At 43.6% G+C, this 22,926-nt stretch overlaps 2 protein-coding genes across 2 annotated transcripts in view; both read left to right on the plus strand.

Moving 5' to 3' along the window:
• TPMT (thiopurine S-methyltransferase) overlaps window positions 1-2,655 on the plus strand; it is a 102,859-nt gene extending 100,204 nt beyond the window's left edge. Inside the window, exon 13 of the mRNA XM_082346419.1 lies at window positions 807-2,655. The gene's annotated coding sequence lies outside the window, so the exon portion shown is untranslated. The remainder of the gene's footprint in view (window positions 1-806) is intronic.
• Window positions 2,656-4,266: 1,611 nt separating this feature from the next.
• The window catches only part of KIF13A (kinesin family member 13A), a 215,116-nt gene continuing 196,456 nt past the window's right edge, over window positions 4,267-22,926 (plus strand). Inside the window, 2 exon segments of the mRNA XM_082346312.1 lie at window positions 4,267-4,519; window positions 4,792-4,882. Coding sequence (XP_082202438.1) covers window positions 4,465-4,519; window positions 4,792-4,882 — 146 coding nt within the window. The 5' untranslated portion in view covers window positions 4,267-4,464.

Consider the following 22,926-nt stretch of genomic DNA (forward strand, 5'->3'; position numbering starts at 1 on the left):
ACTTCAATTTAGTAGAGAGAGATAAGAAAAACAAAACAAAACAAAAAACTGAGCCTGGGTGCATTAGAAGTGTCCAGATTCTTCTTAAGAAGTCCATCCAGTTAAAATCCCTGGTCTACAGCCTGTAGCACCTTCTTAGATGGATAACCACTGGGATTTCTGCTTGCCAAATGTCTGAAGTTGGGGTTCTCACAAGCTCCCCTCCCCACCCTTTGGGACCTTCTTTCCATAGAAGGGCCTTGGGGATGCACCCCCCCACCCCCCACCATCCCTTCATAGCAAATCAGCCTGAAGAGCCAACGGTGGCAGGACAACAGGTTCCCTTTGTGGACTTGAGTGGCTAATTTGTACTTTTGAGGGATTGCCACTTGCATGTGGCAGAGCTGGAATTTGAACCCTGGTTGCATGACCCCAGAGTGCATGCTTTCACTCCCTGCACTGTGCTGTCTTTCATTCTTCATCGTGTTTATAATCTATGCCCAACTCTACATATTCCCCTTCTAAAGGGACTCGTGGATGAAGGGCAATGTCAGCAGTATTTTGCGTCATTTATCGACATTCTCCAAGCTGACAAAATACCATTGCTACTGCTCTATGAGCATCTTCTTGTCTTTTCAGTCCCACTGGCACTTTTCCCAGGTTAATTCTATTATCACTGTGGAATCTAGGAGCAGGAATGGAGCTCAGCCTTGATAGAGACTAGAAGCAGGACCTGGAAGGTTTTCAAAAACCTGAAAACTCAAACCCAAACAGTTCTCACTTCCCTAAGTATCCTTCACAACGGCTTCTTAATTCTTCTTTTTCAGAGCAGTGTTCCAGGCCTCCCTGTGAGCATGAAGAATACAGCCTCTCCACAGCCCTCAGGTTGACTTCAGGGGGTGCCAGCTTCCACTTACAATGCTGTGACGAGAGTTTCACCGGTATTAACTCATCTTATCCTCATAGCAACCCTATGAAGTAGGGACTTTTTCCATCATCAATCACCACCATCCTATTTCTCAAATAAGGAAACTGATGTCCAGAATAGTTAATACAGATTTTCTTGCTCACAAAAGGAAGGTTCAGGATTCAAACCAGATAGTTTGATTCCAAGGGTCACACCCTCAGTCACAACCCTATGAATCCCAAGCCCAGATTTCCAGGGGGAAGAATCTGGTAGATCCAGCTTGTGGCAGGAATAGCCCTTGGGGTCCAATGAACTGTATCAGGAATGTGGAGCTATGTAGTACAAACATGGTAGCTGAGGCCCAGAAGCCAAGGGGTGGGGTGTTGGGGGAGAGGGAACAGCAGTTCTCAGAAAAAGTGGAACATTGTATGCTAGGCATTTACTCAGAAAGGTGTCTCCATCCTGTGGGGTAGAAGTTCAGATTCCCCATTTACTCATGAACCAGTTGAAGATGGGGGGTGGGGTGCAGTGGGGAGTTCAAAACTTGTTCCAGGCTACGCATGAGACAAGATTCAAATACAGCCCATCTAATTCCTAAGCCTTACTTTATCATAATATACTTTTATAGGAGGATACCCAGGACAGTTGAGAGAATGCATTATGTGGCAAAGTGTATTTTCCAAAAAGGGCTGCAACAGATATCTCCCACCTCACATGATCTTACAAGATTAACTGTGACATTTCCCCCACTGAGATAAGGGGACTATAGTTCTCTCCTGGGATTGGAGAGGGCTTGTGAGACTACAGAAGTGACACTACAGAATTTCTAAGGTAAGGTCATAAAAGCTGAAAGAGCTTACATTGGTACTCTTAAAATGCTCATGCATAGAACCTAACCACCATGCTGCAAGGAGGCTCAAGCCCGCCCATGCAGAAAGACCGTATAGTACCTAGAGAAAGAGAAACACCTGTCCTGCTCCAGCTGTTCCAACTCCCCGTGCTCCGCCCCCCGCCAATTCCAGCTCCCATCTGACTGCAATCTCTGCAATCTCATGATTGAACCAGATGAGCCCTTCCCAAATTGTTTTAAGCTGCTGATTCCGGGGGAGGATGTGTTATATAACCAGAACAGCATATTCTTCAGAAGAATGTGAGAGCCATCTATCACGTATCTTCACGAAGGGCTGTCATGTAGAAGAGGAGGTTGACTCGGAGTGGGGAAGCTCTAGGTGGCAGCACTAAAATCAACAGTTGGAATTTACAGGGAGGCAAATTTGATTCTTCACAGAGCCCTTGTCTAACTGTGGAATTTTAGAGCCATCCACTAGTGAGCACTCTGCGAGCAAACATACGCAAGCAGAGGGATGACCACTTTGGGGGAGGTTGTAGAAGGGTCCAGAAGACCCCAAAAGGCACATTCCCAGCCTAAAAAGATGTAATTTCAAATGAGTTAAGGCTAAAACTGTTTTGAAGAAGAAACGGTTCTTAGAAGAGGTGAGGACTAATCTGGGTCTTTAAAGTTGGAGAGGGTTGGGAAAGGTGAAAAACAGAAGGACCACTCAGCAAAAAAAAAAAAAAAAAAAAAAGGGGGACTTCCCTGATGGCACAGTACTTAAGACTCCTTACTCCCAATGCAGGGGGCTGGGGTTCGATCCTGGGTCAGTGAACTAGATCCCACGTGCACGCTGCAACGAAGAGTTTGCACGCCACAACTAAGCAGCCCACCTGCCACAACTAAGACACAGCGAAACCAAACAAAACAAAAAACAGTGGAAACTATTTAACCAGCAACACCAAATTAATCATGGCCCTCTCACCTGAAGACCTATTCTTATCTGTGTATGGTGTGTTATGGGTGATCATCCTCCCAGACCCTCTCCAGTCAGCTGCAACCCTCAATTCTCACATCCCAGTGGTTGCTAAGTCATTTCACTCTTATCTCCACAGTAAGTCCTGCCTCTGCTCTTAGTGTTCCATCTGCACTACCACTGGCTTTGCTCTAGCCATCATCACCTCTTATCTAGACGATATTCTTTTAAGAGTCAGTCCTAGGAATTCCCTGGCGGTCCAGTGGTTAGGACTCCCCACTTTCACTGCCGAGGGCAAGTGCGCTGCGAAGCCAAAAACAAACCAAACCAACCAAACAAAAAAACACCCCAAAGAGGCAGTCCTGGGCTCCAAGACCAAAGCCTTCATTCAGTTCCCATTGCCTGTGGAATAAAGTTGAAATTTCTTAGGTATTCAAGGCTTTCATGATATGACAGAGAAGGTGATGGTGTCAAGCCCATACTTGGCACCTGTTGGAGACAGAATTAAACCTCATAGCACCTGCCAGCAGTCTAGTCATACCTGACTCGGTGCTGTTTTTCCCGCCACAGAGTGTGTCTGTAGCACAGGATGCATGACTTTATTCATGCTTTTGTGTGTCCTCCACAGCGCTTTGCACACAGTTGGCCCCCAATACAACTTCCAGTGACCTTGTGAATGATTGAATTTCTACACTTAAGCAAATTGGAAAGATTTCCCCAGATCTAAACTCGGGATTTTAGACTTGGGTACGCTTCAACATGCCCGGCTCCCAGTAAGCGCCCAAGAAGCACTTGTTGAACCGCATAGAAGAAATCAGACTCCCCCGGTTCCGCCCTGGCAGCGATGTGGGCCTTTGGCAGGACGACGGAATCCACGGCCATTAAATTCTTATGTAAGAGTGAATGACCCTCCAGCCCACTTGACAGCTCTCCCGCAAGAAAAGCGCACGGGCAGGGGAAGGAAGCGAGAGCAGTCTTTGCAAACACACACTCTTTCGGTGGCAGAGGCACAGATTGATTTCTAGCCTCGGTTCACCACACGCATCTGAAAATGCAGCTGCGCGCTCCGTGCGGTGCCGGGCGGGCGGAGGGGGCGGCGTGCCGGCATTTCGGTTGAGGCGTATTTCATTCCGTGGGTAAGGCCTGCCCACCCGGCACGCCCAAGAGCTCTGGGGCTGCGGTGACAGCGGCCCCACAAGGTGACTCGAGTTCAAGGCGGTGGCCGTGGGGTCCCCGCCGGCGCGGGTGCAGGCCGGGCCCGGGGAAACCGGGCGCCCCGCCCCGGACTGCAGCGGCCCCCAGCGCCGCGCCGCTCGCCGTCCCCTCCGGGTTCCGCTGGGTGCCGCGCGCCGCCGGGCCGGGCCTCCCCGAGGCGCGGGGGCGCGGGCGCGGCGAGGCGCGGAAGATGGCGGCGCGGCCGGGCCTGGGGCGGCCGCGAGGGGCCGCGGCGGTCTGCGGTCGGCTGGGCCGGCGCGGCTAGAGCGGCGCCTGGGCCCGGGCGGCGCGGCCTCCTCCCCGCCCGCCGCCGCCGCCGCCGCCGCCGCCGCCGCCGCGCCCCGCCCCGCGCGCCCGCCCGCGCGCCCGCCCCTCCCCGGGCCGCGGCCGTGCCCCGCGTCGCGCTCCCCCGGGATGGCCCGCGCGCCTCGGCGCTGCTTTACGGAGCACACGGCGGAGCAGCGGCGGCGGCGGCCGCGCTCGGGGAGCGCGCGGCTGCGGCGGCGGCGGCGCCGCGCGTGAAGGGCCGCCTGGGGCCGAGCGGGCGCCGCCAACATGTCGGATACCAAGGTAAAAGTTGCCGTCCGGGTCCGGCCCCTGAACCGACGAGGTGAGGAGCTTTCCGCTCGTTTTCGTTTGTGGTCGGGATGAGGGCGGGGGCAACTTTGGAAACTGCGGGGCCGCGGGGCTGGGGCGGCGGGAGCGGAGCCGGATACGGAGCTCCGGGGCGGAGGCGGCGCCCGCACCGGCCGCGGGGACCCGGTGCGCCGGCTCCCGGCTCCGATCTCGGCCGCCTCCCGGGGAGTCCCGCGCGGCGCGCAGAGGCGGGCTGCGGGCACGGATGCTCGGCTTGGCAACGTTCGTTTTCCCTTTTGCTTTCAGAACTGGAACTGAACACCAAGTGCGTGGTGGAGATGGAAGGGAATCAAACGGTCCTGCACCCTCCTCCTTCTAACACCAAGCAGGGAGAAAGGTAAAGCGGGTGCCGAGAGGGCGGGCAGGAGGGTGCAGCCCCGCCGCCTCCTGCAAGTTTGAGCCAGGAAAATGGGAGTGCTCTTGCCTATTGTTAGGAGGACGGCTTCAAGTTTGTCGCACGCTCCTGTCTGAAGCTGTTGCAAGTCCAAGTTCCTCTCTCTCGTCCCTCTGCCCCCCTCCCCCTTGTCCCCTCCCATCTAGAGCGGCATCAGGCAGGGCACCCTGGCCTGAACCAGGACCAGTCCGCTGTGTCCCCGGCCGGCTTCGAGGCACCCGGAGGGGGCCGGATGGGACCCTAGAGATGATTAGTCCAATAGCCACATTTTACAGATGAGAAAACTGAGGCCTGAGGCGAGCAAGTGACCACCCCAAGGCCTGGTTCGTGGAACCCAGTGCCCCTGGTTGTTTCCACCACTGCATGTTTGCTTTATTTGGCAGAATTGTTAAGGAACTTTGTATGTAAAATGGGGGGTGGGAGGGAACATCCCCCCACAATAAAGCAGAACAGTTTTGTACGATGCAGGCTCAGGCCTGGACCATTTAAGATCTATTTTTTTGTTGGTGCTGGGTTGAGATAATGCCTGAATGTAATGCGCGAATTTCGATTTTCAAGGAAACAAAAGTAGTGCCCGGAGCTGTGTAGACACTGGGGGGATGTTTAAAAGGGGCTGCATTTACTAGATGGCAACATTTGCATTTGAAAAGTGGTAACTGTTGGATCCTTATTAATTCTGCTCTATTCCACGCAACAGTATGGGAAAATGCCCTAAAATAATTTGAATATTTGGCATTTTTTTGGTAAGCCCCTGAGAAGAAAACGGTTGGAATTCATTTAGTGTAGCAATGCAGTAGCTTGTAAAAATAGGAAAGAGAAACCAGGGAGATTTGACAAAATTAATTCCTCTCTGACGAGAGTTTGTGTTTCTAAAAGTCACCTGTTGATTGATGTGTTACAATTTAGTGATTTTGTTGTTGTTGTTGTTGTTCTTCAGAGATTTTTTTTCACTGAAGAGAGACTCTGAAGGTAGGGTTTGTTACTTTATTGCTAAAGGAAGCAACTGCCTTCATTCTATAATCATGTGGTGTTCAGGCATAGTTTTACTAAATTTGGGGGAAGAAATTATCAGGAGGTAAGTTTGGGGAGTCTTTGCTTTTTGTGCTGAGGCTAGAAATTTTTATCCAATGTGCAAACATTCTGCTTCCTGTAGCAGATTGTTATGGTGATTGTAAATAGCTAAGTTGCATTGAAAATACGTTAAATACTTTTCAGTAATGGATGTATCCTTGAATAATGTTTTTAGATACATTTTAGATATTTATAGGATTTTTAGATACATTTATAGCAATGTAGTTGTATATTTCTTGGTGATAGTAAGTAAACTCATTGAGTAAATTAAGATATTTACAGATTAAATTAGTCACCCACATCACCAACATTTCCCTCCCCCCTGCCCCCCAAACTGAATATTGTTTGAGAAAAAAATTCTGCTGGGTCAGAGTCTTCAAAGCAGTCTAGGAAACAGGTAGAATGTTAACTCCTTTTATGTAGCTGTGGCTTCTGTTTCCCTTGCTGGTTTGACACCTGCTCCTTGTCACTCTTAACCATCAGGAGTGTTACTGTTAGCTACTATTTAATGAAATGAAGCTTTGTCATTTGTGGGCAGACACAGATTTAGTGTGGTGGAATTTGGATTACAACTGTAGACAGTTGGTTGGAACTGCTAAATAATCAATTGATCATTTTTAGGGCCACCACTGTGGTTACTAATCAGCATCTTTTAAGTAATGATTTGAAGGGTGACTTGGGGATTTATCCATCTGCTTGCTTCTTGGAATAGCCCCTTATCTGGAACTATAATAATAGCACTGAAACATGGGTGTTCTCTTGTTCTGACCTCCTGACAGATATGATTCTTTGAGTGGTGGATGGGCCCTTTCTGTGGGATTCTGCCTGGGTACCTGTCATTCAGTTTACAGACAACTGAGAGGAGTGAACACAGCAGTGCTGCTTGCAGGTTAGGATTACTGTCTTTGCAAGGAGGGAGACACCAAATGCATTTTGATTTTCGTTATGCAGCTTGGTTTTATGTTTCTCCAGTGGGTCTTCCCTTAAAGCAACAGTGCATTTAAAAATAGAAACAGTTCCTCCCTTGGGTTCTGGGTTGATTAATTGCAACGATGCTTCGTGTTACGTTTCCAATTCATTTCTATCATTTGTTTTGGATAGAGCTCAGAGCAAGGCAAGACTATTATTTTTCTTACCTATAAGTCCAAGGTTTGAAGTGTAAGAAGTTTTAAATTAATATTGGCAAACCTGTGTCAAATTGAAAATCACTTTTTTTTTCTGAATATTGCAAGAAATTACAAATGTATTAACCATGGTTGGAATTTTAAGTTACTGGGTGAAAGCTTCCACTCCTACCAGTAAAAACAAGAGTGCATTGGTTTCCAGGAAAAGAAACAGATAGGCTTAGCTTTCGTAATTTTCCCCCTTTATGGAATCAAAGCCAAAACTACATGTTAAGGTCTAAAAGATCACAGGTCTTCTGAGGTTAAAGATGTTTGTTTTGGTTCTGAAATTCTAAGATTATAATACACGACAGAGGTCCAGGTTAATAGTTGATGTGTTTATCAATCACCATTCTGAAACATTAAGACATATATGAATGTATTTCTTAAAATACCATTGCATTACCATGCAGGAGACATTTATGAAGTTCAGATCATGCAGGTACCATGCTTAGCTCAGGGGATCCAAAGATCACTACGGACCCATTGCCTGTGCCAGAGACTCTCACCTTTGAGAGACGTGGGAAAACAGGGGAAAAAATAATTAAAATATAATGTGGTGGATTATGTAGATTACACTTTTCCCACTATATATACCGTATCATTTGGAAATTACCTGTTTGCTCTTCTGTCTCCTCTCCTCTCCTTGAGGCTCTGAGATCTGGGAAGGCAGGTACCTTGTCCTACTGACTTTTGTGTCCCATGCTTCCAAACAGCATCTGGCACATAGCAGGCCCTCAGCAAATGTCTGCAGTGTGATGGTTTGCAGTGTGATGGGAGTGCTGAGGAGGGGCTGTGGATGTGACCCGGGGTCCTGGCATCCTGCAAAGACAGGTGGCATTTGTGCCTGTCACGTGGGTGCTAAGAGTACAGGTTCACTTTTTCAAGATCGGGAGAAAGTCTTTTGTCAAAGTGAAAGCATACCTGCCTCAAATTACTTCTGGGTGATTGTGTGTGCGTGCGTGCAAGATGTGGAATAGGGTGCGGAAGCCAGACAGTTCATGAAGGGGGAATAGAATGAGAACCCCTGATTTGCCAAAATAGGTAATAGTTTTAAAATCAAAGTATAACCAGATGTACAGTGCAAAGCCTTCCTCTCACCCTGGCTGTCATCCCTCCTCTTCCCATCCCCTCACCTCTCCAAAAAAAGGTAACCACAGTCATTAACTTCTCATGCATATTTTCAAATACGCACACACACATTATATATATATATATATATTTTTCCCACAAATATCTTTTCTATAATTAAATACCAGTATATTGACTCCTTCATTTTTTATTTTAATTTTTTTAGTATCCAGTATGGGTGGTAGTAGTGGTTTTAAAAATATACATACCCATGTGTATATGAATCTGATCTTTATAACTTTTAAGAAGTGCAGCTTTATCATGAAAGTATAATGGAACTTGCTTTCTGCAGAGATTTTTGTTCTTACTTTAAATCATTTTAAAGTAAGTGAATTGTAGGGTAAGCATCCAAAGCAATGTGCATATATCAATGTAACCTAGCTAAGTTAAAAGAAAAATTGGACTAAATTTAGGGTTTTAGTAAAAGAGCATCAAAGTTTTAACTTGCCCAATTTTTCCATACTGTAAGGTGGGCAGTGTAGCTTTTAAAGTATATGAGGGTGGGTCAGTGGAAGAAAGCTACATCTTGGTCGACTGCATCTATACTTTCTAGTGTATGCATTATATGTTGCAAGTGTTTGATTGTTTATTCCACCAGGCTGGCTTCCGCTGCTATTCCAAAGTCTTCTAGGATGGTCCCTTCTGCTCAAGTATATCCGTAGACCGGAAATTTAAAAATTAGTTAAAATCATATAAAATGAAAAAGATCCATCACCTAAGAAGCAGTAATATTCCACATTATCTGATTGACTTTGAGTTTTATTGTGTTTTCTGTGTTGTTACTCTTCTCTCTGGTTCAAATATTACAAAGTTGATTGTAAGAAAGCAGAGTATTTAGATTTCAATAATATAGGAGTGAGCATTCTTCATGCATGATATCAGTGGCATTTTAAAGAGTGTTATAATGGAATACTTTCATTAGCTGTCAACATTTTCCATTTCTTTGCTTTACAATAAAGATAGATTGTCATCTCTCTTTAAAAAACAGGACTAAAAGTAATTATAATGCTGTGTAGTGATTTAAAAATTATTTTGTTCACAGTTGAACATACATTTTACATTATGCACTGTTGTTGTGTGTACATACATGAAGGTTCATGAAAAAATTTACTATGTGCAATGTCTCTGTCATTTTATACCACCTTTTTTTTTTAAAGGGAACTTTATTTTTATTTATTTATTTTTGGCTGCGTTGGGTCTTCGTTGCTGCACGGGCTTTCCCTAGTTGTGACGAGCAGGGGCTACTCTTCATTGCACCGTATGGGCTTCTCATTGCGGTGGCCTTTCTCATTGTGGAGCACCGGCTCGTGGCGCGCAGTCTTCAGTAGTTGTGGCTCTAGGGCTCTAGAGCGCAGGCTCAGTAGTTGTGGCACACGGGCTTAGTTGCTTCGCGGCATGTGGGATCTTCCTGGACCATGGCTCAAACCCGTGTCCCCTGCATTGGCAGGAGGATTCTTAACCACTGCGCCACCAGGGAAGCCCTACCTGCTTCTGTTTTAATTCATTTTAGAAATGATGGTTGTGACTTACAGAATTAATTTCACAACCTGCTAAATGGTCACAAGTTTATAATTTGAAAAATACAAGTTTAGTGGCTAAGAGGTTGGGTTCTGCATACATATATTTGTATATATATTTTAAAATCAGTGTAATAGTTTGAAGTGTGAAGTAGTTTTATAATTTATAAAGGCTGTGGTTTAAAAAGAAGAATCCTCTTCATTTTTAGTCCCAGAAGCAGCCACATATAGTGATTTTAGCTTATTCTTTTGGAATTTCCCTCCATATTTCTGAGTAACATGCTGGTAGTGCTAGTTTTTAATTCGTTCTCTCTGTTCTCTTTCTGTGCCTTATTCTCACCCCATCCCCGAATTCTCCCCATCCCCCATTTTCCCAATATAGTTATATAATGTATCAATATTTAGTGTTTCCATTATTTAAATGACTGTATAGAACATTATTTACAGTTGAGCCATGTACTCTTCCATGATTTCTCCTATCATACAAAACTTTTTGTTTTCCCTGGAGTTAATAATTGTTTTTATTTTTTCCCTTTCTCTCTAATTTGCTTCTTTTTTACGTACTTACCCTTAATTCAACATTTAAATTATCTGTCCCTTGCCCACATCTCCTTTCAAGACATTCGGATATATCAAGTGCTCTCTTGATTTCATCTTCTTAGAGACATTTCTCCTTGACCCTCCTAACATGTTCCTTTATGAACTGGTAACCTTCTCTGCCTGATGTAGCTGTCATCCTGGGGGTTCCTGTCACATCATTCTGAGAATTCCTTTTATTTCTCTTCTGTGTGGAATCTGTTTTTCTGTTTCCTTTTTCTTTCTTGGTTTGCTGCCTCAATTTTGTAGAGCATGTCCTTTGGTAGCTTCCTGAGAAAGAAAGTTTGGGAAGTAAGTGTTTTTGAAACCATGAAAATATCTTCATTCCACCCACTTGCCTCGTTAATAGTTTGGATGGGTATCACATTCTATTTTGAAGATATTGTTGCTTTAATGTCTTCTAACTTCCAGTGTTTCTCTTGAGAAGTCCAAAGCTATTTGGATTTCTAATCCTTTAGACGTGACCTAGATTTTCCCTTTCTGGAATCCTATAGAATATTTTCTTCCCCATTTTTGTGAAATCACAATGGTGGGCGTTTTGGACCTGGAAACTTGCATCCTTCAGTTCTGAAAAAAAAATTATTGAATTAATTCATTAGCAAACACTTTTTTTAATTTACTCAGTTCTTTTCTGGAACACTTATTTGGACATGGGGTTTCCTGAACTGGTCCTCTAATTACTTTATTTTTCCTTTCTACTTTTTATCTCTTGTTTTTATTCAGCCTTCTGGGAGATTTCATCCACTTTATCTTTCAAGCCTATGTTTAATTTTTATCATATTTTTAATTTCCAAGAACTCTTTCAGTCTTTTCTTTTTTGTTTTTTAAATAGCATCCTATGCTTGTTTTCTGGTTGTGGTATTTTCTGTGTCTTTCTGAGGACACTAATGATAGTTTCCTCTATATAGTCGGTCTTTTTTTTTTTTTTAGTGCATAGTTTTGTTGATGTTGGTGTCTGTCTTTTATGTTAAATCTCAAATGTACAGATTTTGGGCTTTCTCTAGGACAAGGACTATATATGATTTATCTTTGTGTTCTTAGGGCCTAGATTCAAGAATGCCCAGCACACAGAAAGCATTTTGTAAATTCTCTTTGTTGTTTTAAAAAAAATTATTATTATTAAATGGTTCTGTCAACTCCCTTTTCTTTTTAGCTTCCAACCATAGAAATAAAAATGCTTTTCTTTTTCTTAAGAGCACGTGTAAATGCTAGAATTAAAGGTAGTAGCTGCCTTATACAACTCTTAGCTACCCACATTAATGAAGATAATCAGTGTAATCAGTATAAAAGCTGGAAAAATTGGAAAAATCCTGTTTTTGTATCACTATTGCAAAAATTTTAGTTAGGAGATTTTTTTTTTTTTTTTGGTCATCATTAATTTTAAAATATATATGCTTGTTGGGCTGGGGAAATTTTTCAAAATGATACCAAACTGGCCAGTTTATCATCCTACCACTTGGCTTCTTCTGGCAAAATCTAGTTAGAGATAAGTGGATAACTTGGATTGTTTCCAATTTTCAATAAAATTACACATGCTGTGCACTCATATTTTAAAGAAATTTATAAGCTTTCCCTGGTGGCACAGTGGTTAAGAATCTGCCTGCCAATGTAGGGGACACGGGTTCAAGCCCTGGTCTGGGAAGATCCCACATGCTGTGGAGCAGCTAAGCCCATGTGCCACAGCTACTGAGCCTGCACTCTAGAGCCTGCGAGCCACAACTACTGAGCCCACGCACCACAACTACTGAAGCCTGCACGCCTGGAACCTGTGCTTCACAACAAGAGAAGCCACCGCAATGAGAAGCTCGTGCACCGCAGCAAAGAGTAGCCCCTGCTCACCGCAACTAGAGAAAGCCCGCGTGCAGCAACGAAGACCCAACACAGACAAAAATAAAAAAAAAAAAAAAGAAATTTATAAGAAAAAGTCTTCCACAGATAGTAAGCTTTCTGAAGACATCAAGGTCTCTCAGTTATTCAACCACAGTTACCCTTTCTCAAATCTTCCCTGGAGCTATTTAGAGTTTAAAGGACTTTGGAGAACATTACTGGCAAATGAAACGGAGAAACCAACAAGACATACAGAAACGCTCAGAAAGAGAACTTTGTACCTTCACAACATAGGAAATGAAGTTTACTAACAACACAGCTGTCAATAAAAGGAGTATGCTAAAATTCACATTAAAACAATCAAGAGTTGATTTATATGGGATTCAAGAGCTATCTTTTCAAAGATTACTCTACACAATATTTCTGGGAATTTAGATTTGCAAATATAAGAAGACAATATGAGAAATTCTTCCTTGGAAATTAGTTTATTTGGCATTTTACCACCCAAGAACTATGTGGAAACTAAATAAGCATGGGAAAAATGGCAAGTTTTCACATCTCTAAAATTTTATTGTAAAAATGGGTAATTCTTATATTTGATTGTAAGATCTAAGGTTAAAAAAAGAAAAGTAGAGAGGAGAAATTCTTGTAGACTCTCAGAATTAGGAGGACAACCTGTCCAAGCCTCATCATTTGCTTGAATGCAGTCTTGATTTCATTTTACTACGAGATGAACAATTCAGTGAATCATTGAGGAAGCAGTAGAACTGTTTTACCAAATCATTCTTGAAATGAACTTTTCACGTCAAAGCACAATTGTATCTTTTAAAAAGATTGCTTCCTTAGATACTCTAAAATGTTTTATAAGAAGCATGGCAGAAATTTAAAAGGGGGGGTGGGGGCAGGGGGAAGGTGTCATTGTCTGGGCAAACCTAACAAATCCATTATTCTTATTTTTCCCCTTTCTTCATTTTGTCCTTGTCCATATAATATAAATATTTGTAATTACAATTTTGTGTTTTGCTTTTCTCGCATTTATATTTTGTCATGCAACATAGTTTTCATAATTATAATTTTAATAATTGAGTAGTTTGTTGAATTTCATAATTTTAAACCATATTTCTATATTTCTGGGCCTGAAAGTTGTTCCTCTTAATGATTGTAAATAACTGAGAGCATCTTCAAGGAACTTTTTAAGAATCCTTTGCTAATTGCAAGGCATTTCTTCCCAAGCAAGCTTGCTACCACAAAAATACATCTTTGAAATTGTATGATAACATGAACTATTCCCTTATATTAAAATGGAGTTAAAAGTTGATAATTTTCAGATGTAAGTATGAGCTAGGTCATGGAAAAGATGATTTTGTGTGGACAGGAACAACCCAGGGGTTCTCACACTGAAGAGTGCATCAGGGGACTTCCCTGGTGGTCCAGTGGTTAAGAATCTGCATTCCAGTGAAGGGGATGCGGGTTCAATCCCTGGTCAGGGAACTAAGATCTCACAGGGCATGGGGCAACTAAGCTCACATGCTGCAACTACTGAGCCCTCCCGCCGCAACTACTGAGCCCGTGTGCCACAACTAGAGAAAAAGCCCACATGCCACAATGAAGAGCCCATGTGGTGCAACTAAGATCCGATGCAGCCAAATAAATAAATATCAAAAAAAGAAAAAAACAGTCCCCCCAAAAGGTTCTGATCCAGTAGCTTGGCTTGAGAATTTGCATTTCTAACAAGTTCCCAGGGGACGCTGATGCTGTTAGCTGTGGACCAAGCTTTGAGAATCACTGCTTTAGACCGGGACTGTCCAATAGAATTTTCTGTGATGATGGAAATGTTCTACACATCTGCTGTCCAATATGGTAACCACTGGCCATGCATGATTACTGAGCACTTGAAATGTGGCTAGTGCAACCAAAGAACTGAATTTTAAATTTTATTTCATTTTCATTAGTTTAAATTTAAACTGCAGGTGGCTACTGAATTGGACAGTAGGGGTCTGGACATGGTTCTAAACCTTGGTTGCACATTAGAATCACCTGGGGGGCTTTAAAAATCGATGCCTGGGTCCTACCCCCAGAGTTTCTGGCTTAATTGGGCTGTAGTGCACCTTAGGCACTGGGATTTTTAAATGCTTTCCAGATGTCCCAGTTAACGATTGTTGTTTAACAAATCATCCCTAAAGTTAGTGGTCTGAAACCACCATTTTTTAATGCCCCTGGATTCTGTGGGTCAGGAATTTGGACAAAGTAGATATGACTTGTCTCTGCTCTTCAGAGTCTCGTGTCTCATCTTGAAGACTAGAAGTCTGAGGGTGTAGTCATCGGAGGGCTTGACCGGGTTGAACGTCAGAGGTGGTTAACGCACATGGTTGGTAGTTGATTCTCATGTGTAGTGAAGGTTGACAAACACTGATCTAGTTTAATAAACCAGGTTTTAAAGCCCAGTTTCACAGCTTGTCCTTTGGTTTATTTTACCATTCTGATTGTGATCATGTATGCAAATTCTCATAACCATTAACATTCTCAAAACTAAAGTCTGAAAGCCTCATAAAATCAACCTAAATACTTACCTTATTAAGGCGACTTACGAAACTTTAATAAGGTCTTTGTATTATTATGAAAGTTAAGCCTCACAAAGTTAAATAAATTCTCTCCCATTTGAGAAAAAAAGCCTCCTATTCTCTAGCCAGGTGTATTTAATCAAAATACCTCTTCTTATTTGTTTTTACTTAAATTGTGGCAGAGGGGGAAGGAATTACCTCGATTATCTAGATGCAGGGTACTTGCCTATCCTTCAGCTGACTGCCCCACCTGACTTCTTGGGAAGCACGGGTTTCTCAGCTTTCTAATGGCCTGTGGACCACAATTCCCTGCTTCAGGCCCTGGAACTATGTGGCAGTCCCAACCTCAGCTCCTGTACCATTGCAGAGCCCTAGGGACCCCATCTGTGTGGAGGCTCAGGACGGTGTGATGACTGGATGGGAAGTCTGGATGCTGCAGGGTCCTGCCACTAACGTGGTCTGTATCCTTGAGCTAGCCATTAACACTTCATCTGTCAAACTGCGGGCTAAACCAGGTAACCGGTAAGGTTTTTTAAGCTCTAAAATTTAGATTTATCTCAACTATACTTACATGTAGAGTTGAATCAAATAGAGTAATAGGTAACATTTACAGGGGCTGAAATGGGTTGGGTTGTAATTTACTTCTTGTCAGAGTGTTAGGAAAACCGGGGAGGAAGGGTCACTGTTCTTGGGAGGCTCTGTTTGCTTGCAGTAGCTGATGCGAGAATTGAAGGTGTCAAGTGAAATAAGACAGCCACTAGCTCCAGATAGCTGAAGCCATTATCAGCTAGCCGGGGAGCCTGGGTTCCTTACACATTCTACATGCCTCCTGTCTCAGCTAGGACAGCAGCTTTTATACGTGCCTACAGGGCATTATAAATCTTCTGATTTGGTCCTTTCAATTAGTTTTTATCTTGTACAGTTGTGTTCTTTTGGGGGAACCAGTGATTTTTAAGCTGTTCTTGCAGGCATACAGCTGTTTTATGTGATAAGGCTGTATGTCTGGGGGTGGAGAAATGACATTTCCAGAGCTGTTAGCCTCAAACTTCCTTGCGCAGTTTGTTTTGTTTCTGAAGGTTCTGTTAATAACCTAACCAAAAGTATGGTTAATTCCCAGTATTTCTTATCTTCAACTGTGAGATGAATTCTATTTAGTGGGAAAGAGAGGGAGAGAGAGTGAGAGAGAGAAAGGGGGGAGAGAGAGAGTGAGAGTGTTTCCTTTCAGGTTTGTGTCCTCTTACCCATTCTTTTGAAAGCAGGGTGGAGTTATTGATTCTGTCTGGCCCTTTAGAGTCTGGTCTGTAGGTGTGATGAGCTTTGCTACTGTTAGAAGAGGTGTGAGGAAAGCATATGTATGCAGTTCCCTTGAGGGAAGAAGTTCAGAGCCTTGTTTTTTTAAAAGACAGGGAACAGGAAGGAAGGCTTGGAGGAAAGGGAAGCTTTACCCTTTGTTGTTGGGTCTTTGTGTTGTCTTGAAGAGACACTCCCTAGATTGTACACCCACCATGAATGACCACAACTATTCACGTATCTCAAGCTGGGAGCCTCAGGGGAAAATCAGAAAGGGCAAAACCATGCTGAACTGCTCAGGCATTCTGTTGCAATATTGAGTAGATTTATCCCCAGTTTTGGAAGGGCCATGCAGTTAACCCTCATGTAGTTTGTTGAGCAGATTAATAAGCCTTTAAATATACTTACATTTTGTAGTTTAATAAAACAAGTCCTCAGAATTGATGCTTTGTGTGCCCACCTATCTATAATCCCAGCTCAGTGGAGAATGTGTCAAGATGTATAGCTGAACTTGTAACTGCTCTTTTTTAGATTGGATAACAAACTGTTAGGGTTTTTTGTTTTGTTTTTTCTTTTGTTCTCTATCTTTAATGACTTCTATTGATATTGTTAATTAAAGTTTAGTATTCCTTGTACAAATTGTAACAGGGGATGGTTACATTATTGTGTTAAGAAAGAGCCTTAAAATTACTTGTGTCAAGGGTAATGCTTTGAGTAAGGAGGAAGGAGTGTGGTAGGGAAAGCTTATCAAGATAATGGTGTTAAATTTGAGCAGCCTTATCCAGTTTTAAACATCTGCCTTTTTGATCTAGAGTTACTGTAACAAACAGGTAACATTAGCATGGTAATGTAACTAAGTTTGTTTTGTTTTGTTTTGTTTTTGTTTTTGAAGCCTTTAAGTTTTGCTGGCTTTGATAGTTATCAATAGAATAGTATTCCCCTCTCTGCAATGACAGCTTACTCTGCGTTTTTGTGATGAATTATGCAGTGGAAATAATTTTTCCCAATTTTTTTTCTTTTACTGAACAAGGAGTCTTCCTTATTTGTGTGTATAAATGAATTTTTCTGAATGGCAGGGTACATCTTTGCTTTTGTAGTTTGATACATTGAAATAACCTCACCCATCTATTTAAAAGTTAGCCCAGATAAAGTTTAAATGTTCATAAGTATGTGAATTACTTTGTATTTGAGCCAGAGCTTTTAGTCAATGAAAGGAAATCTTTTATTTGCCTCTTGTGTGTTTCTGTGGCCATCGGTTGGGTGTAAATATCTAGTTTTGTGAAACACTATCAAGTATTGTGACAGAATGATGTAGTGGTCGAGAGCCACTCAGAGGACTTGGGAGACCAACTGCTTATATTTGAAACTGACTATGCAACTGACCGAGCTGCAAAATGTCGGGCAAGTCCCTTAACCCTCTGTGCCTGTATTTCCTCATCAGTAAAATGGGAATAATAAAATTACAGACCCATAGCGGTTGTGAGGATTACCTGAAAAACTGGGTTCACCTCTTGGTGGGTGTCAGAGAGGGAGAAGGAGGATTTATTACTTGTAGCCAGTACGGAAAACACCGGGGATCTTTCTCAAAGCAGTGTCTCCCGAGCAGCAGAGTTGGGGAAGTTTTAAGCTAAGGGTACGTGCATATTCATGAAGGGGCTTGAGCCCAGGAGAATTCAGCATAGAATTGGGGCAGAGGTCAACAGAGCCCAGGCTTTAGTTGATTGAAGTCACACAAGGTCAACTTCATCATTCTGTCCTCCACCAGGGTGGGGACCTTATTTCCTACAGACTCAAAAATATGTATCAGATTACTATGTGTATCCCTTGAGGAGGAACTAGGACTCTGTTTTATCGCTGAACTGTGTTTCTTGACTGCTTTCCCTTTGTTCCTGCATTCCCTCGCTTCATTTAAGAGCATTAATTACTGAGACCTGTTCAAGGGCAAGCATTGTGGCCAGGTTTAGATCCCAAAATGGCTTAGGTCAAAATGGCATCTCTTCTGTCAAGGAAGCCATGCCTGGTTCACTTCCTCCAGGGACCCCCTACCCCATCTGTTTATAATAGCAGGGTACCTTGCACAGAGCACACATCAAGTGTTGACAATTTAATATTTTTATTAACACGGAACACTTAAAGCTTGTTGACCTACGCTTTGCTTCTCATTCCAAGTTTAATAAATGAAGTTTTTTTTTCTTTAACAACTAAGAAGAGCAAGTAAAGAAGGATGTCTCGAAAGTTTTGCTTTTAATTGTTATGAATTTTCTGATTACTTCTGATTTAAATGTGGACACTTCATGCAGTATGTGTTTGAAAGACCACCTTTGTGGTGTTAAATCAGACACTTGCCATGTCTCAGCTGACAGACCACAGGAGCACTGCTCTGTGGAGATGGATGTGTTGAATTTTGTTGAAAGGGAAATTCCTTCTGTGACAGGTGTTCACCAGTCTGGTCATTTGGCAGTCATTCATTTGGGTAAAGAATATATGCCCATAAATTGTATGTGAACACATTGGGAAGTGAAATTTTTTGACAGAATTTTGACATGTTTGTAAAAGTATGTTTGGGAAGAATGGGGGGCTGGTGACAGGAGGGTGCACCAAAGCCCTGGGATAAGATCTGAGGGGGATAAGATCCGCAGTGCAAAGAGCTTGCCCTGGAATTTGACGCATTACCAAACTATCTGAATAACAAGAGAGCCTGTTTGGAGACGTGCATAGGGATGGGACTGTAACCCTAATTGTGCAACTTCAGCTCTGTGTTCCAGGTAGTGGGTGTCCGTCCATTGTTTCCTTAGACACAGTATGTTCTCAGTAAATGTCTGTTGTGCTTGATTGTATTTCTGTTAATTGGATATATGGTTACTAGGCTGTAGTTAGTGTAGGAGATTTGTAGATGGTCAGTACTACCTAGTCATAGACTTGACTTCTGAGGAAATGAACATCTGAAGCTACCGAAACATTGTATTCAGTAATATTGGGTTTCTGTGCTTTCTTTTTTTTTCTTTCTGAGGAAACTGACTGTATTATCCCAGTCCCCAGGCTGGTGACTCTTGTTCCAATGTTTACCGCACTGGAGACATGGACTCAGGGACTCTCTATTAAAAATTCAAAATAGAGCTATAGTTTTTCTGTATATCTGGTTCTCTGGCACCCCTTAACTGAATATACATTATCCTGAACTCTCTTATATATTTATCTGTTTGTTGGTAATCTTCTGGTTTTTGGTAGTCTTTCACTGACACACAAATTCAGAAAATACATTTAGGTTATTTCACAGAAATATTCGAGTTTCCTTTGAACTTACTAGTCATTTTCTTAAACATTTTTTGCAAAAAGATATACAAATATGGAAACCTAAATGCATGCAGATTTGTGGGGTTTTTTAATAAGGGAGTGATGTACGCCTTCTCAGAAATTTTGGTCAGATTATCCAATTTCCTGTGTGCAGAAATACACGAAAACTAAAGAGGAAGATAAAGAAAAATTTTGATGTACTAAATACTTTGTACATTTACGTGAATGATCATCGAGTGTGTGCTTTGCTTTTCTCCTTTCTCCCTCTGCGTGTCAAACACCTCGGCCAACATTCCCAGCCTGTGGCTTTGTAAGTGGGGAAAATACAGGCATGTTCCTCCTGTTTGCCTCACCCTCTCTCAGCTGTGTCCTTTGATGTCTTCCAGGCCCTGAGAGTTTGGTGCTGCTGCCCTTGTTCCACCCCGGGAAGCAAGAGAACTTGATGGGGCGGTGGGAGGAGGAAGAATTAAAGCAATTGAATTGGCCTGGGCCCTGACCTTCCTGGCCCTCGTCAAAGCCGTCTCAGTGATCTGGAGTCAGCATTAGGCTGAGACTGGGGAGACAGGGTCAGACTACATGTGCCCCATTCCGTAGCTGGAATGTTTTAAAGTATCTGAGGTATGTATTAGGTATCTTCAATTTTCATTTGGGAAGATAAAGCCTTTTACTTGATTAGTCAACCTTCATGGTTAAACGGCTGTTAATCAGCATGAATCAGAGCCTGTCAGAAAGTATCATTCCAGGTGGGACACTGAATGCAGAGGAACGTTTTTATTTCAGGGTTCTGAGACAGGGGATCTAATGACAACATGAAAGTGAAGCGATTTCACATCAGTTACACGCTTACAGCAATTTGCCTGCTTCAGTTACCGGTGTGTGTTTGATTCTGATCAATTTCAACGCGGTCTTTGACTGTAAGTCTGGATCCTGGATAGGCCTGGCTCTGGGAACTCCTCCCTAAGCCTCTCATTGAGTGAATTCTTTCTAGGGATGTCACTGATAGGTCCTGGTAGGAGTGCCGAGCAGAAATAGGTTATAGCCATTCAGAAGCCTTGAATCCGTTCCCCTCATCATTCTGGTGCCCTTCCTGCATCCATGTGGCCAAAACCTGTGGCCCTGAGTAAAGACAGAAATGAGTATTGCAGAAGGCCAGCTTGTTCACATGTGTTTGCCTACAGTGGGCTGCTGTGAACGTGCAAGCAGGTTGGTCCTTGATCTGCTTTAGAGTTGGCTAAGTAGGAGTAATGTGGCATTTGTGGTGGGTACTGAAAACTCGTTAGGATTTGAATGTGTAGAAAACCAAACCAAAGCTACCTCTTTCTGGCATCTCCTCCTTGAAATCACCAAGCCCCTGGGTAGAATGAGGTAATTTTAGAGTATCCTCCCTTGTAACGTTTGCAGTGCAAATGCTTGCTCGCCGGAGCCCCGTGGTCCCATTCTTGAAGCCACCCACCGCCCTGCTCGTCCCACAGGTGCCCCGTGTCATCAGGAAGTAGCGGGCTGCCCTTTTCTGAGCCAGGTGGAATTGAGAGAAGCTGTAGTTTAGGAACTGGTGTGCATTTCGGGGCCTATACACTGGGAAAAAACAATACTGTTCATGTTTCTAGTTTTCTGAAAAGCTGTCTTTCGCGAAAGCTCTTCAGTTCTTGTGGCTTCTCGCTTGCAGTATGTGGCCCTTTAATAAAGACTTGTGCTTTGACAGCAGGGTATCACATCAGCACACACAGCCACGTGGCACCGGAGTCCTGACTGTGAATATGTCCCTGTGTGAAAATTGTCAGCGAGGGCAGAGGCCCTGGCCAGTATCTGGTGCCACCTGCTCTGGGGGCTGTTGCATGGAGGCCAGCCAGGTGGGAACTGCCTAGTATCTCCTGCACTCGCTCTGACGGGGGCGGCAGGTAGATGCTAACACGGCTCCTTGCTGTTTTGCACAGTTTAGTGAATGATCTTCGGGGTGTGTCAGTCTTCCGAACTTGGAAGCACTTGTTTCTCATTTTGGCCAGGCTCTAGCCTTGACATTGGGCTGGACTTTTGGGAAGAAGCTTGGCGTTTTATATTTTAATAAACTGTCCAATCTTCTTTGTCTCTGTTGGTGGTTGGGGAGCTCTGTGGGTGGTGGAGAGGAGATAGAGCACATGTAGGCATCGTGTGGGTACCTTAGCCCCAGTGCACCGACCACTTGCCACCTCCACCCCAAAGGTCAGCTGATCCCCTTGGAGGGTGGGCACATCTGGACAGGCCTGCTCTGAAGAGGCCGCCCAGGGGTTCTGGTTACATGGCTCAGGAACCCTAGCTCTGTGAAGAGCTATTCCAGGCTCCTGGTCCGTCTCCACTAGCTTCTAGAGTGTTTTACAGGTTTGAGGCATGGCTTACTGTGAACATTTTGTTAGTGCATGTGTGCATGCTTGTGTACTTGCATATTTGTTTATTTAGCTTATCTGCAGGCAGAATGATACTTGTAAAGTGCCTTGTGTTCATTTACTGACAGTTCATTTTAGCTCTGTGAGTTCTGTCATGGAGTGCTGAGTAAATGTTTCCAAATACTTGAGTGGAAGATAATAATAACCAACTTCATGGCCCTGGAGAATTTGTGCAAATGGCTTATTGCCCCTTCTAGATGTAAACTTAGGGCAGAACCCCTGGTTCTTTTTTATCTTCGGTTTCTTTGTTCCTTTCCCCCAGTAGCCAGCACATGCCTCGTACATAGTAGGTGCCTCCTAGATGTTTATGATTGGATACCGTGAAAGATATGGGTATGCATTTTACAAGAAGAGCTGTGCCTGGTACATGAGTCTATGGGTGGAGTGTTTTTATTTGATCCTCAGGCTGTGTCTGTCACGTCATTTGTGGTCCCGCCACTTCTAGCCTGGGCCCTATGAGACCTTTAATTTTTGCATTCTATTATTACATAGTAATAGGCTCTGCACTGTTATGTGATCTGTCTGTTCGTCTTTGATAATGGCAGTACAGATATGGCTCTTGAGCCTTACAACTTTGACTACCACTGCCTGGGGCTGACAAGCAGAGGCCATAGCTGCTTAGTATCACTTAAGTAAAGGTCGATCCAGCCAAGGGGTCACCCAGACTTCGACAAAATTCACATTTTTAATGTCTGCGGCATAACATATGTGGCGGCCTCAGCAGCCAGCTCCGTACAGGTAACTAGCAGAAGAGAATCCTGTCCTGGGCAAAGTCATGAGGTTAGGTATGTTTCACTTCCTGTAGTGCTAGAGCTTTTGTCTGCCCCAGAGGTGGTATGTGGTCCCAGCCTTGGGTGGATCCTATAGCAAGCTGACTTGGTTGGCACTGATGTGAGTCAATATGAGAAGAGAGGAGGTGCTGTGGGGAGAGCGGGGCGGGGGCACAGAACTGGGAGGAAGGGAAGATGCTGGGGTGGTGGGGAGTTGCCCATGCCTCTTCCTCTAGCTTCATCTGGAGTCCGGTGCCTGTTACCCTGTGTCAGCTCCCTGAGTTTTAGGGGCTGCTGGCCCACTTACTCTTCTTTCTCCTGGTGGGTAAGGGCACCTCTCATCCTC

This window comes from Balaenoptera borealis, assembly GCF_965194805.1.
Source record: "Balaenoptera borealis genome assembly, chromosome: 12".
In the NCBI taxonomy this organism is placed as follows: Eukaryota; Metazoa; Chordata; class Mammalia; order Artiodactyla; family Balaenopteridae; genus Balaenoptera; species Balaenoptera borealis.